The sequence below is a fragment of the Capra hircus genome, chromosome 11 (genome assembly GCF_001704415.2).
Source record: "Capra hircus breed San Clemente chromosome 11, ASM170441v1, whole genome shotgun sequence".
Lineage (NCBI taxonomy): Eukaryota > Metazoa > Chordata > Mammalia > Artiodactyla > Bovidae > Capra > Capra hircus.
In genome coordinates this window covers 24573461-24586316 of record NC_030818.1, presented here as the reverse complement: position 1 = coordinate 24586316, position 12856 = coordinate 24573461, and the positions used below count along the sequence as shown (strand labels likewise).

At 36.7% G+C, this 12856-nt stretch overlaps 1 protein-coding gene across 6 annotated transcripts in view; it reads right to left on the bottom strand.

Moving 5' to 3' along the window:
- Nucleotides 1-12856, bottom strand: part of EML4 (echinoderm microtubule associated protein like 4) — a 148714-nt gene that overhangs the window by 33908 nt on the left and 101950 nt on the right. For all 6 annotated transcript variants that reach the window (XM_018055168.1, XM_018055169.1, XM_018055167.1 and 3 more), the window contains 5 exons: nucleotides 12715-12784; nucleotides 11196-11306; nucleotides 9285-9380; nucleotides 3681-3815; nucleotides 3439-3574 (listed from right to left, as the gene is read on the bottom strand). In XM_018055168.1, the coding sequence (XP_017910657.1) occupies nucleotides 3439-3574; nucleotides 3681-3815; nucleotides 9285-9380; nucleotides 11196-11306; nucleotides 12715-12784 (548 nt within the window). The remainder of the gene's footprint in view (nucleotides 1-3438; nucleotides 3575-3680; nucleotides 3816-9284; nucleotides 9381-11195; nucleotides 11307-12714; nucleotides 12785-12856) is intronic.

Here is a 12856-nt window from a genome sequence, read left to right as displayed (position 1 = left end):
TACAAAAAAGATTTCCACGATCCAGATAATCACGATGGTGTGATCACTCATCTAGAGCCAGACATCCTGGAATGTGAAGTCAAGTGGGCCTTAGGAAGCATCACTATGAACAAAGCTAGTGGAGGTGATGGAATTCCAGTTGAGCTGTTTCAAATCCTGAAAGATGATGCTGTGAAGTGCTGCCCTCAATATGCCAGCAAATTTGGAAAACAGCAGTGGCCACAGGACTGGAAAAGGTCAGTTTTCATTTCAATCCCAAAGAAAGGCAATACCAAAGAATGCTCAAACTACTGCACAATTGCACTCATCTCACATGCTAGTAAAGTCATGCTCAAAATTCTCCAAGCCAGGCTTCAGCAATATGTGAACCGTGAACTTCCAGACGTTCAAGCTGGTTTTCGAAAAGGCAGAGGAACCAGAGATCAAATTGCCAACATTCGCTGGATCATTGAAAAAGCAAGAGAGTTCCAGAACAACATCTTTTTCTGCTTTATTGCCTATGCCAAAGCCTTTGACTGTGTGGATCACAATAAACTGGAAAATTCTGAAAGAGATGGGAATACCAGATCACCTGACCTGCCTCTTGAGAAATCTGTATGCAGGTCAGGAAGCAACAGTTAGAACTGGACGTGCGACAACAAACAGACTGGTTCCAAATTGGGAAAGGAGTATGTCAAGGATGTATATTGTAACCCTGTTTATTTAACTTATATGCAGAGAACATCATGAAAAATGCTGGGCTGGAAGAAACACAAGCTGGAATCAAGATTGCCGGGAGAAATATCAATAACCTCAGATATGCAGATGACACCACCCTTATGGCAGAAAGTGAAGAAGAACTAAAGAGCCTCTTGATGAAAGTGAAAGAAGAGAGTGGAAAAGTTGGCTTAAAGCTCCACATTCAGAAAACAAAGATTATGGCATCCAGTCCCATCATTTCATGGCAAATAGATGGGGAAACAGTGGCTGACTTTATTTTTGGGGGCTCCAAAATCACTGCAGATAGTGACTGTAGCCATGAAATTAAAAGACGCTTATTCCTTATAAGGAAAGTTATGATCAACTTAGACAGCATATTAAAAAGCAGAGACATTACTCTGCCAACAAAGGTCCATCTAGTCAAGGCTATGGTTCTTCCAGTAGTCATGTATGGATGTGAGAGTTGGACTACAAAGAAAGCTGAGCACCAAAGAATTGATGCCTTTGAATTGTGGTGTTGAAGAAGACTCTTGAGAGTCCCCTGGACTGCAAGGAGATCCAACCAGTCCATCCTAAAGGAGATCAGTCCTGAATGTTCATTGGAAGGACTGATGTTGAAGCTGAAACTCCAATACTTTGGCCACCTGATGCGAAGAGCTGACTCATGTGAAAAGACCCTGATGCTGGGAAAGATTGAGGGCAGGAGAAGAAGGGGATGACAGAGGATGAGATGGTTGGATGGCATCACCGACTCAATGGTCATGAGTTTAACTAAACTCTGGGAGTTGCTGATGGACAGGAAGTCTTAGCGTGTTGTGGTCCATGGGGTCACAAAGAGTCGGACACGACTGGGCAACTGAACTGAACTGAGGATGTAAGAAGCAGAAGAGATAAATTGGGAGACTGGGACTAACACATACATACTACTATATATGAAACAATAAAACAGGTAACTAATAAGCATGTACTGTATAGCACAGGGAACTCTATTCAGTACTCCGTAATGGTCTATATAAGAAAAGAATCTAAGAAAGTGTATATGTATAGCTATAACTGATTTACTTTGCAATCCACCTGAAACTAATACAACACTGTAAATCAACTATACTTCAATAAAAGTTTTCAAAAACTAAAAAAAAAAAAAAAGGAAAAGGTCCTTGGGCCCATCCTTTTTTAAGTGGATAAGGACAATTTTAATGACTATTTAGAAAATGATACCTCTAAATTTCACAGGTCTTCAGTTTTAGTGTTCTAATAAATCTAATATCCACTGGCAAGTCTAAGGTTTCAGATGGATCCCAACTCCAACAAGTAGAATTCTGAAGTAATGGAGTCTGATTACATGATGTATACTAGTGTATACTATATTACATGATGTATACTATTCTTATATTACCCATTTTAAAATAACTTCAAGCTTTTAACAGAGAGCTGCTTTTACTGAGAGCAATGTTCATTCTGCATGACCTCTATCATTTAGCCACGTAAGATACTAGTTTTCCAAAGCTCCAGTTTCAGAATAAATGTACAGTATCACTCTTTTTCAAGGATAATCTTTCTTCTGATGTCTAATCCAGTTATTCCCATCTCTCTTAAGAGTTTTCATCTTTCTTCCATCACAATCCGCATTTTACTTTCAGGTTTAGTTAACCTTAAAAAGACTACTGATTCGAGTACCTCTACTTTTCATTCCATTTTCAACTGGGATTCTCAAAATTCTCCATTAAAAAACTGGCTATTCTACACTCAGCTGTTCTACAGCCTTCATTTTTCTACTGAAATTGTGAACTTCCAATGGTCTTTTCTTGGTTCTTGACCTTCTCTTCTTGACCTTCCTATAGCCCTCCTTCCTGATACTCTTGGGAACTTTCTCCTCTTCCTTGTTCAGGAGCACTAAATAAAAACTTCTGTCCTACTAATTTCTTTTAAAACAATCTGTAATCCTTGCAGGCTCTTTTCTGGTCATCTAACTGTGGGACAAAGTATCCTTGGCCTCATAGCTCTTCTCTCTTCCATGGTGAACTCAATCAGGTTTAAGGCTTATTGTGGGTAACGCAAAACAATCTGTATCTTTAATCTCTATTTGAACTTTCAAGGGCTTAGTATATATTAGTTTAAAATGATAAGAGCAACTGCAAAACACTAGTATTTTTTAGAACACTATTTCCTTCATGCTGGCTATCTCCTGTTTGTTAACACATGACAAATCCATTCACACTACCCTGGAAGTGTCATTCCTTCATGCTGGCTACGTCTTGTTTCTGTTAACACATGACAAAGTTACTCACACTATCCTGGATGCGTCACAGTCATCACCATTCTCCTCCCTTAATGTACACTGATCCCTAACTGGGATTAAGATTCCCTATCTTCTGTAGTGTTCTACATTCATTATGGTTTAGCTTAAATACCATTTCTTCTGTGAGGGCTTTACAAAATACTGAAGACTGGGGTGACTTCTCTCCCAATCTCTACAGTTTTTAATGTGGTATCTGTATCATCTTTTCTAATTACTTTGTAATAATCTCCTGGAAGGCAAGGTAGTCAAATGTAGGCTATATATGCTTAATAAATGAGTAACTAATTTGATTTAAAAAAAGGTTTTATGAAGAACTGTGAAAAATGAAATGTATGTTAGCGACTCTCATACTGTCTCCTTACAGCTCCCTCTCTCCTGGTCTGACTGCAATAGTGATAGTGCAAACTGAAAAGAATGATTTGAACACGAGAATACTGTACCTTTAGGCCCTTTCCCAGGTGTGGGCTCTACAGTAGTTTTGCTCCATATGAGTATGACTCCACCTGAGTCTCCAGCAAGAACATCTCCGTTTCCCAAGAAAGCTAAACACTGCACAAATTTTGGTTTTTCATATTTCTACAACGAAACAATGAGAATTTTCAGTTTTCCCCTTGGGCATGATAACTTTATCCTTACTTAAAATTAAAGTTCTATAATAAAGTTGTAACATTCTGATCCTTACCCCAAAAACTCCCTGTTTTTTTGTCAGTGAATTGCCACTCCAGGTCCAGAAAAAAATATGTGATTTACCACATGTTATTATGATATTTGCATCTGTTGGATGGAATCCCACAGCCAAAACAACTTCATTTGTTGTCTGTGAAAAGAGAAATATAGCTTTAGGTGCATGTATATCCTTATCTTCATTAAATACCAATTACAGGTCCTGATAATCAAAGACAAGGAAGTTTATTTTTTGGCCACACCACATGTAGCATGTGGGATCTCAGTTCACTCACCAGGGAATCAAACCTGTGACCCTGGCAGTGGAAACACAGAATCTTAACCACTGGACCATCAGGGAAGTCCCAGAGATAGGGAAAAATTTTAAGGAAACGCCTTTTCTTCCAATGTTTATTTTCCTGAAAAACTTAAGTAATACATTTTCAGAATAAAATGGTTTAAATCTGATGTCCTTATCTTATTATATTATCTTTTAGGCCATCTATATATAATAACTGCACTAAAAAGACATTTATGCAAATCACAGTTTTGTTTTAATTTCTTGCACATTCAGGGAAAAGAACACTAAAACTAGCAAATGAAACAGCAATATAAATTCTGTCTTAAAGACACTGCCGTTTTGGTCTTTAAAAAAAAAAACCCAGTTTTTTTTTTTTACTATTACTATTGATCATTCATTCAAGAAAATATTACTGATTTAGAGATTTATCCTCAGATTGAAGGCTGAATGGTCACTATGGATTCCTATAGAATGAAAAATCAAACAAACAAAAAACCACAAAGAGCTTTTATGCTCTTTCCACCAAAAAAACTTAAGAAAAGGACCTAGTTAAACTTAAGAGGCTTTTGTACAGTAAAGGAAACTATAAACAAAATGAAAAGACTACCCATAGAAAGGGAGAAAACCAACCAATAAGAGACAAACCTCCAAAATATATATACAGCTCAGTATCCAACAAACAAATGAAAAAATGGGCAAAAGATCTAAGTAGACTTTTCTCCAAAGAAGACATACAAATGGCCAAAAGGCACAAGAAAAGATGTTAGATATTGCTAATTATTAGAGAAATGCAAATCAAAACTATAATGTGGTATCACTTCACACCAGTCAGAATGGCCATCATCAAAAAGTCTATAAATAATAAATGCTGGAGATGGGGTGGAGAAAAGGGAACCCTCCTATACTGTTAGCGGGAATGTAAATTGGTAAAGTCACTATGGAGAACAGTATGGAGATTCTTAAAAACCTAAAAACAGAACTACCATATGATCTTATATAATCCCACTCCTGGGCCCATATCCAGAAAAAACCATAATTTGAAAAAATATATGCACCTACTGTTCACTGCAGCATTATTTATAACAGCCAAGACATGGAGGCAACCTAAATGTTCACTGACAGATGAGTGGATAAAGAAGATGTGGTACATAAATACAATGGAGTATTACTCAGCCATAAAAAGAAATGGAATAATACCATTTATGGCAACATGGATGGGCCTAGAGATTATCATACCAAGTCAGTGAGGGGGGCCTTCCCGGGTGGCTCAGTGGTGAAGAATCCAACCGCCAAGCAGGAGATGCAGGTTCAATCCCTGGGTGGGAAGATCCCGTGGAGAAGGAAATGGCAACCCACTTCAGTATTATTGCCTGGGAAATCCCACGGACAGTCCATGGGGTCACAAGGAGTCGGACACAACTGAGCCACTCACACACACTGGTATAAATACTTCCAAGTATACACACCCACAGTTCTAGTGATAAGATGTTCAAGATATAAACTGAAATAATCTAAGAAAATAAATCACTTGGGTATTAGTGTAGCTTTATAGGATATTTAAACTTTCTATTAATGTATACTATATAATCAGAAAAGTTCACAAATCCTAAGTACACAGTTTGATAAATTCTCACAAATTGAACACACCTGTGCATAGCATCTAACACAAGAAACAGATCATTACTAACATCCCAGATCCCTCTTCTAGTTACTATCCTCTCCCTCCACTGAAATAACCATGATCCTGAAAAAGTTGGCTTAAAGCTCAACATTCAGAAAACGAAGATCATGGCATCCGGTCCCATCACTCCACGGGAAATAGATGGGGAAACAGTGTCAGACTTTTTTTTTTTTTGGCTCCAAAATCACTGCAGATGGTGACTGCAGCCATGAAATTAAAAGACACTTACTCCTTGGAAGAAAAGTTATGACCAACCTAGACAGCATATTCAAAAGCACAGACATTACTTTGCCAACTGAGGTCCGTTTAGTCAAGGCTATGGTTTTTCCAGTAGTCATGCATGGATGTGAGAGTTGGACTGTGAAGAAGACTGAGCGCCGAAGAATTGATGCTTTTGAACTGTGGTGTTGGAGAAGACTCTTGAGAGTCCCTTGGACTGCAAGGAGATCCAACCAGTCCATTCTGAAGGAGATCAACCCTGGGATTTCTTTGGAAGGAATGATGCTAAAGCTGAAAACTCCAGTACTTTGGCCACCTCATGCGAAGAGTTGACTCATTGGAAAAGACTGATGCTGGGAGGGATTGGGGGCAGGAGAAGAAGGGGACAACCGAGGATGAGATGGCTGGATGGCATCACTGACTTGACGGACGCGAGTCTGAGTGAACTCCGGGAGTTGGTGATGGACAGGGAGGCCTGGCATGCTGCGATTCATGGGGTCGCAAAGAGTCAGACATGACTGAGCGACTGAACTGATTTGCAGCAGCAAAGATTAGCTTTGTCTGTTTTATTTAAGTGGAATAATACAGAGGGTATTCATTTGTGTCTAGCGTATTTTATCATTACATTTGTGAGATACATTTAATGTCGGTATATACATTGCAATTTGATCATGCAAACTGCTTTACAGTATTCCCTTTACAGGGAAAGACCACAGCACTGATTTATCCATTCTCTTATTGATGGACATTTGAGTAACTTTCTTTTCTACTTCTGTTATTTTTGATTACTTGTCTTTTGGTCAACACATGTATTATCTTCTTTAGGGTTTATACAACTTTCATTTGCAACGAAAGACTTCTAATATAGGGACTTCACTGATGGTCCAGTGGTCAGGATTAGGCACTTTACTGCCATGGCCCTGGGTTCAATCCATGGTCAGAGAACTAAGATCCCACAAGCTGTACAGTGTGGCCAAAAATATAAATTAATTAAAAATTACAAAAAATAAAGAGAGAGAGAGAGACAGGGAGAAAGAGTTCTAACACAGCAGTGCAACAAGATGGGTCAGAGGTGTTAGGCATATGCATGTGTTCAACTGTACCTGGTAATACCCAACAGTTATCCAAAATGGCTGTACCAGTTTACATGCCAACAGCAGTATATGAGAGTTCCAGTTACTTTATACCCTCATCAACCTTGGTGATTTTGTCTATTCTTACCCATTCATATTTCCTCATACATTCAGCCTGTCAACTTCTATAAAAATCAAGCTGGAATTCTGACTATATTGAAATGTACAGACCAATATGCAGAGAAGAATTAATAACACCTTTACAATATTATCTTCTACTCATTATAAATGTACAATCCTCTGATTTAGATCTTCTTTAATTTCTGTCAATGAGGTTATGAAGTTGCCTTACTGAATTTAAATTTACATAAATTAACAAGTAATGTATCAAATCTCCGATCCTTTGAGACATAAGCTAGGACAGAACTTATTTACAGAAGACTAGAATAAGGTCAATACATAGGGAGAAGCTAAGAGGGACAGAATCAGTGATCTAGTCCCTGACTTAAATCATTCCTGAGGCAAAATTCTCTACCTTTACTAGATCTCTTCTTTAACTTTCTAAACGTGAATCTATAAATTCTTATTAAGTTTGCTTTAGTTGTTTTGAAGTCATTTGCAACAAAAGACTTCTAATATAGGGACTTCCCTGATGGTCCAGTGGTTAGGATTAGGCACTTTACTGCTATGGCCCTGGGTTCAATCCATGGCCAGAGAACTAAGATCCCACAAGCTGTACAGTGTGGCCAAAAAAATGAATTGATTAAAAATTACAAAAAATTAAAAAAGAGAGAGAGGGAGAAAGAGTTCTAACACAGACATTAAGGACACAGAACTGAAAGCACCTGTTGACTGGCTGAGTGTGAAGTGAGGGAAAAGGAGTCATGAATGATGCCTGAATTTTCAACTTGGGCAATTAAGTGGAATGTGATGTTACTTGCTGAGAGGCAAAGCTGACTGGGGGCTAATAAATATGATGAGTACGTGTCTGTACACACTGTGGCTGGGGTATTCACATGAGGATGTCCTGGGCTGGAGTTAGCTGGTGTGGGACACGTCAAGTAGTAACCAAGGCCATGGGAGCAAATGGAGCAGCATATGGTGTTTGCACAAGACATGGGATGTAACTCTCAGCAACATGCACCCCGAAGGTTCCAGAAAGGAGACAGAGGAGAGGCCAGGAGGAGGAAAACCATAAGACTTCATCTGGCAGCCTTTAATACAATGGACCAAAATTTATGTATTTCACTGTGGTATAACTTCCCTATGTTTCAACGTAAAATTACTCTGAATGATGGCTGAAAGATAATCTATCTTCATTTATGTTTTTTTAAAATTTGAGGTTTCCTGACACCTTATATTCCTTTCAAGTAAAATAAAATCTACCCTACTTCTTTCAAAAGATTAAAACTACCTAAAAGAAATAACCTCTTTTCATCCAACAGGTTGAAAGCTTGAAGATTTTATAAAACAAAACTTGGAGAGCAACTGAGGAGGAATGTGATGTTATTTGAGAGTAAAGCAAATATGTCATAGGCTTTCAAAAGCCATCCTGCACCTCTGGATCCCTCTGAAAGCCTGTCAGAGGGAGGCCATTTTCTGAGCCATATGAATGCAGCTGCAATGCTAACCTCATTGCTTTCTTACAAGTTATAGCCTGCTCCACACAAAAGGATTAACACTACTCCACAGCAACTATAAATGCGGTGGCATTTTATGTAATAACCCCACAAACATAATTTAGACCAAAAAAACTTATCACTGTATGTTTTTTCAGTTATGTCAGTCATATTCCCGAGGTTGAATTTTTCCTTCAGATTTTTTAATCTTTATAGATTGAACAAAATAACATTTTGCTAAAGAAGAAGCCAAGTAGAGCATGTAGTCTTAATTTTGAGATTAGATATCCAACTACTTCAGCGTTTCAGTAGTACAATGTATCTGAAACATCACTGAAAGTGGTTGAAGCTGCTTGACTATTTTATCTTAAAGGTACCATAAGAATTATTGGAGAAGGAAATGGCAACCCACTCCAGTATCCTTGCCTGGAGAATCCCGTGGGCAGAGGAGCCTGGCAGGTTACAGTCCATGGGGTCGCAAGAGTCAGACATGACTTGTGACTAAGCCACCACCATCATAAGAATGACGGCAAGTCAGCACATCTGATGAATATGGTCAGGTGGGGGCGTGCTGCGATTCATGGGGTTGCAAAGAGTCGGACACGACTGAGCGACTGAACTGAACTGAACTGTATTCTCCTGAAACCTAAAAGTATGCAACATACTTCAAGGACTTGCGAAACAAAAAATGTATTTTACAAGATAAATAACCTATTCAAATTTTTTTTACCTTTATTTCTGCTCCTTTTGATTTTTTCTGCCAATCCCACACAGTAAGCATATGCTCATTGGAGTCATCGATAACACACAAATGAACACCTGAATCCTAAAGAAAAGTCAGTTTAAATAAGGCATTTAAAAATCTTCAGATAAGGCTTACTTTTAAAAAAGAAATACCATATTATGAAAACCGCCAACATTAAGATAAATACAAAATCCTTTAAACTCATGGTTCCTTGAAATATAATGAATATACTATTTACTAAGACTGTATTTTCTTCAGAAATATAATAAGGATTCTAATTTTTTTCATATTTCTAATTTTTTCCCCTAGGTTGATTTCCATTTGCTATCTAGCTACTTCCACTATTCAAAAATAGCAAATAATCAATTTTGAGGATAGTCCATTCTGCATCTTAAAGTATCTTCTGCTTTAAAGTGTTCTGACTGCTTTTAAAGTATTTTCCTTTGCAGTAGATGTGAAATGTATATAATTTTATAACTTTGGTCCTAAATTTCGGTAAATCTGTTGGAATAAGTTATGTGAAAGTTTGCCAATTTTAGTTTTCCATGATATTACTGATTTATATTAAAATGAATAAACAAGATAAATAAAAACATAAATAAATTCCTTTCTATTTTCCTAAAACTATTTTCATTAACTAATTGATACCTTCCAGAAAAAGAACTGTGGATGATATTAAAAGATTATTTTTTTTCTAGTAGCATTTGTAATATATACCTTATGATGTCTATGGAACAAAGAAATACTGTGGTGACAAGTGAGAGTACTGAGGAAGGGCAGAGCTTACTCTCTTCTCTTTTGCCTTCTTTTACCCTGTACTGGAATGATTACCTAAACTAGGAAAAGTTAGTGTATGAGGCAATTCAAGACAATCTTAACACTGTAACAATATCAACAAGAAGACAACGGTTACTGCTACAGAGATTTTAGGGGGTAAAAAAGGTAGTAAAAGTATTTCCCTTCTCTCTGCTCATCTCCTTTCTTCTAATTCCTGATTCATGAGAACCCTTGACATTCAGTGCTTGTAAGCTAGTAAAGTTCCTGTATCCACCCAAATTTATACTTCTGCTCTAAAAATGTCCCTTCCTCCTCCACATCCCACAAAACAGCCATAAACCAGAATACAACTACTGATGGTTAGGAATTAAAGAGATAATGTGAATACATAAATATATTCTAAAGTAAGTATGAGGCCCAATAAAATCTGGAGGGATATTTGTATTTGAAATGAAAAATTATGCATCCTAAAAATATAGATGTTCTCTTATATGGTCTATAACAATTACATATAGTTCAAGAATAAACAGGATGTTTAAATGAGCAACATCTTATTTCATTCTCCCCAGAATAAAGCATCAAGACTTAGGTTAAGATTGCTAGATGCTGAATTTTAAACTTAAATATAAAACCATGCCATCATCAATTCAGAACCAAAACAATTCATGACTTTCGTGAGCACAAAGATCTGGCTATTTTCTTTGCTGCAACATGACATTAAGAAAAGACAATACTCGTGGCAGAATTGGCCAAGTTTCATGTCCGTAAATTTTGTAAGTAAAATAGACTTCTATGACTCAAGCTGAATCAAAAACATATCTTATTACTTACTTCAATTTTACTATGCTATGTATGCAATTCCTTTAACCATTTCCTGCTATTACACTGGAATTCTATTTCAGGCAGAATAATGTAAGTATAATTAAGTGTAATATCCTGGATCTTATCTAAACCAAAGTCCTTTAGTATTTCAGTTAAAATGCTGGCCACTGATAAGCAACAGCTAACATCTAATTTTTCAATTAAGCGATACCTTTCTATCACACACACAAACCTGAGCTTAACGTCTTTTCTGTATCTTTGTGTGGCTGGCTTACTCCCTTAAAAATTGTTACTTACTGCTTTTGAAAAATCCAGGCATCCTACTCCACGTTCAAAAGTTCCAAGTCCAATAATTTGCAGTGTAGAAAGACTAACTGAATCCCACACTCTGACATGGGGTTGCAGGGGCTGCAAAAACAAGGGGAAAAATACAAGATAGCAGGACTTAACTAGTATTTACATAGATGAAAATACCACTCCTACAAGAACTGTTTGCCATCTTTAAAAAATAATGATGGATGGATAAATGTCTAATAAAAAATAGCCAGTACATTTACACATGCCCCCAAAGAATCTTGAGCAGGTATTTTCTTCTCATACTATAAAAATAAGGAAATGACAAAGTGATAATAGTAGCAGCAAATGATCTGAGTATCTAGTATGTGCTATATACTATTCTAATACGTCACATGCATTAATTCATTTAATTCTCACAGACCCTGGGGGTTAGGTGCTATTATAATCATCATTTAACAAATGAGGAAATTGAGATAGCTTTTAAAATTAATTATTTTATTTTAATTGGAGGCTAATTCCTTTACAATGTTGTGGTGGTTTTTGCCATATACTGACATGAATCAGCCAAGGGTGCATGGGTTCCCCTCTTCCTGAATCCCCCTTCTACCTCTCTCCCTACCCCATCCCTCTGGGTTGCCCTAGAGCACTGGTTTTGAGTGCCCTGCTTCATGCATCGAACTTGCACTGGTCATCTGTTTTACATATGGCAATACACAAGTTTCAATGCTATTCTAAAATAGAGATTTAAATAACTTGTCCATAGTTATCCAGCTATTAAAAGGTAGACTCAGGATTCTAATACCAGCAAATCTGCACTGGAAATCCTGCTTTTTGCATTACTTTCATTCCTGAGAAAATAATATTAAAAAAAAAAAATCAGTGTCCAAAAATTGCTAAGCAAACAGCCCTTAAACAGAATTTAGAACTGGAATGAGTATTAAAAGTCATCCAATATAACCCCTCCAACTACTTTTCTTTAAAGAAACCAGGCAGAAAACGTTATTAAGTATAGTCATATACATGCTAATCAGTCATCACTAATATTCACTGATCCTTATTAATAAGGGATTTGTCATGTAAGCCAATAGTATTGAATAATAACTGAAAAATTTTAAGTGCTATTTCTAGTCATATATAAATTACATATAAAATCATATGTAAAATATAAAATTAAGGGATCCATCAATTTAGGATAATTATAGTACCTTCCAGCAGACTGATAAATTATTCTATACTTAAAAAAAGAACTTTAATAAGCTTATCAGTTCTCCCATTCTTATAAATAAATAGCTTCCTTAGGGAGAACACTTATTTTTTGAAAAGGAATATTTTAGTGTGACTCTCTTGTTTTTTTTTTTAATGTTATTACATTCTATTATTTTTTTCTCTGCTTATACTAAAAATTCCTTAATAGTTAAATTTTAAGAGAATGAAATAAATGAGTTAGGGTTAAATACAATCAATTCCATCCTAATATCAATATCACCTGGTACAGAATGCATAAAACTGTGCCACTCACCCTTCCATCCTTATCCACTCCAGCTATCTGTCCAGTTGCAATCCTAATTTTGTCAGGATGTATAGCAAGGCTAAAAAGCAGTGTTAACAACAATTTTAAATACAGGAAAGATGTAAAACAGCAGAAACATGCCTCAGTATCA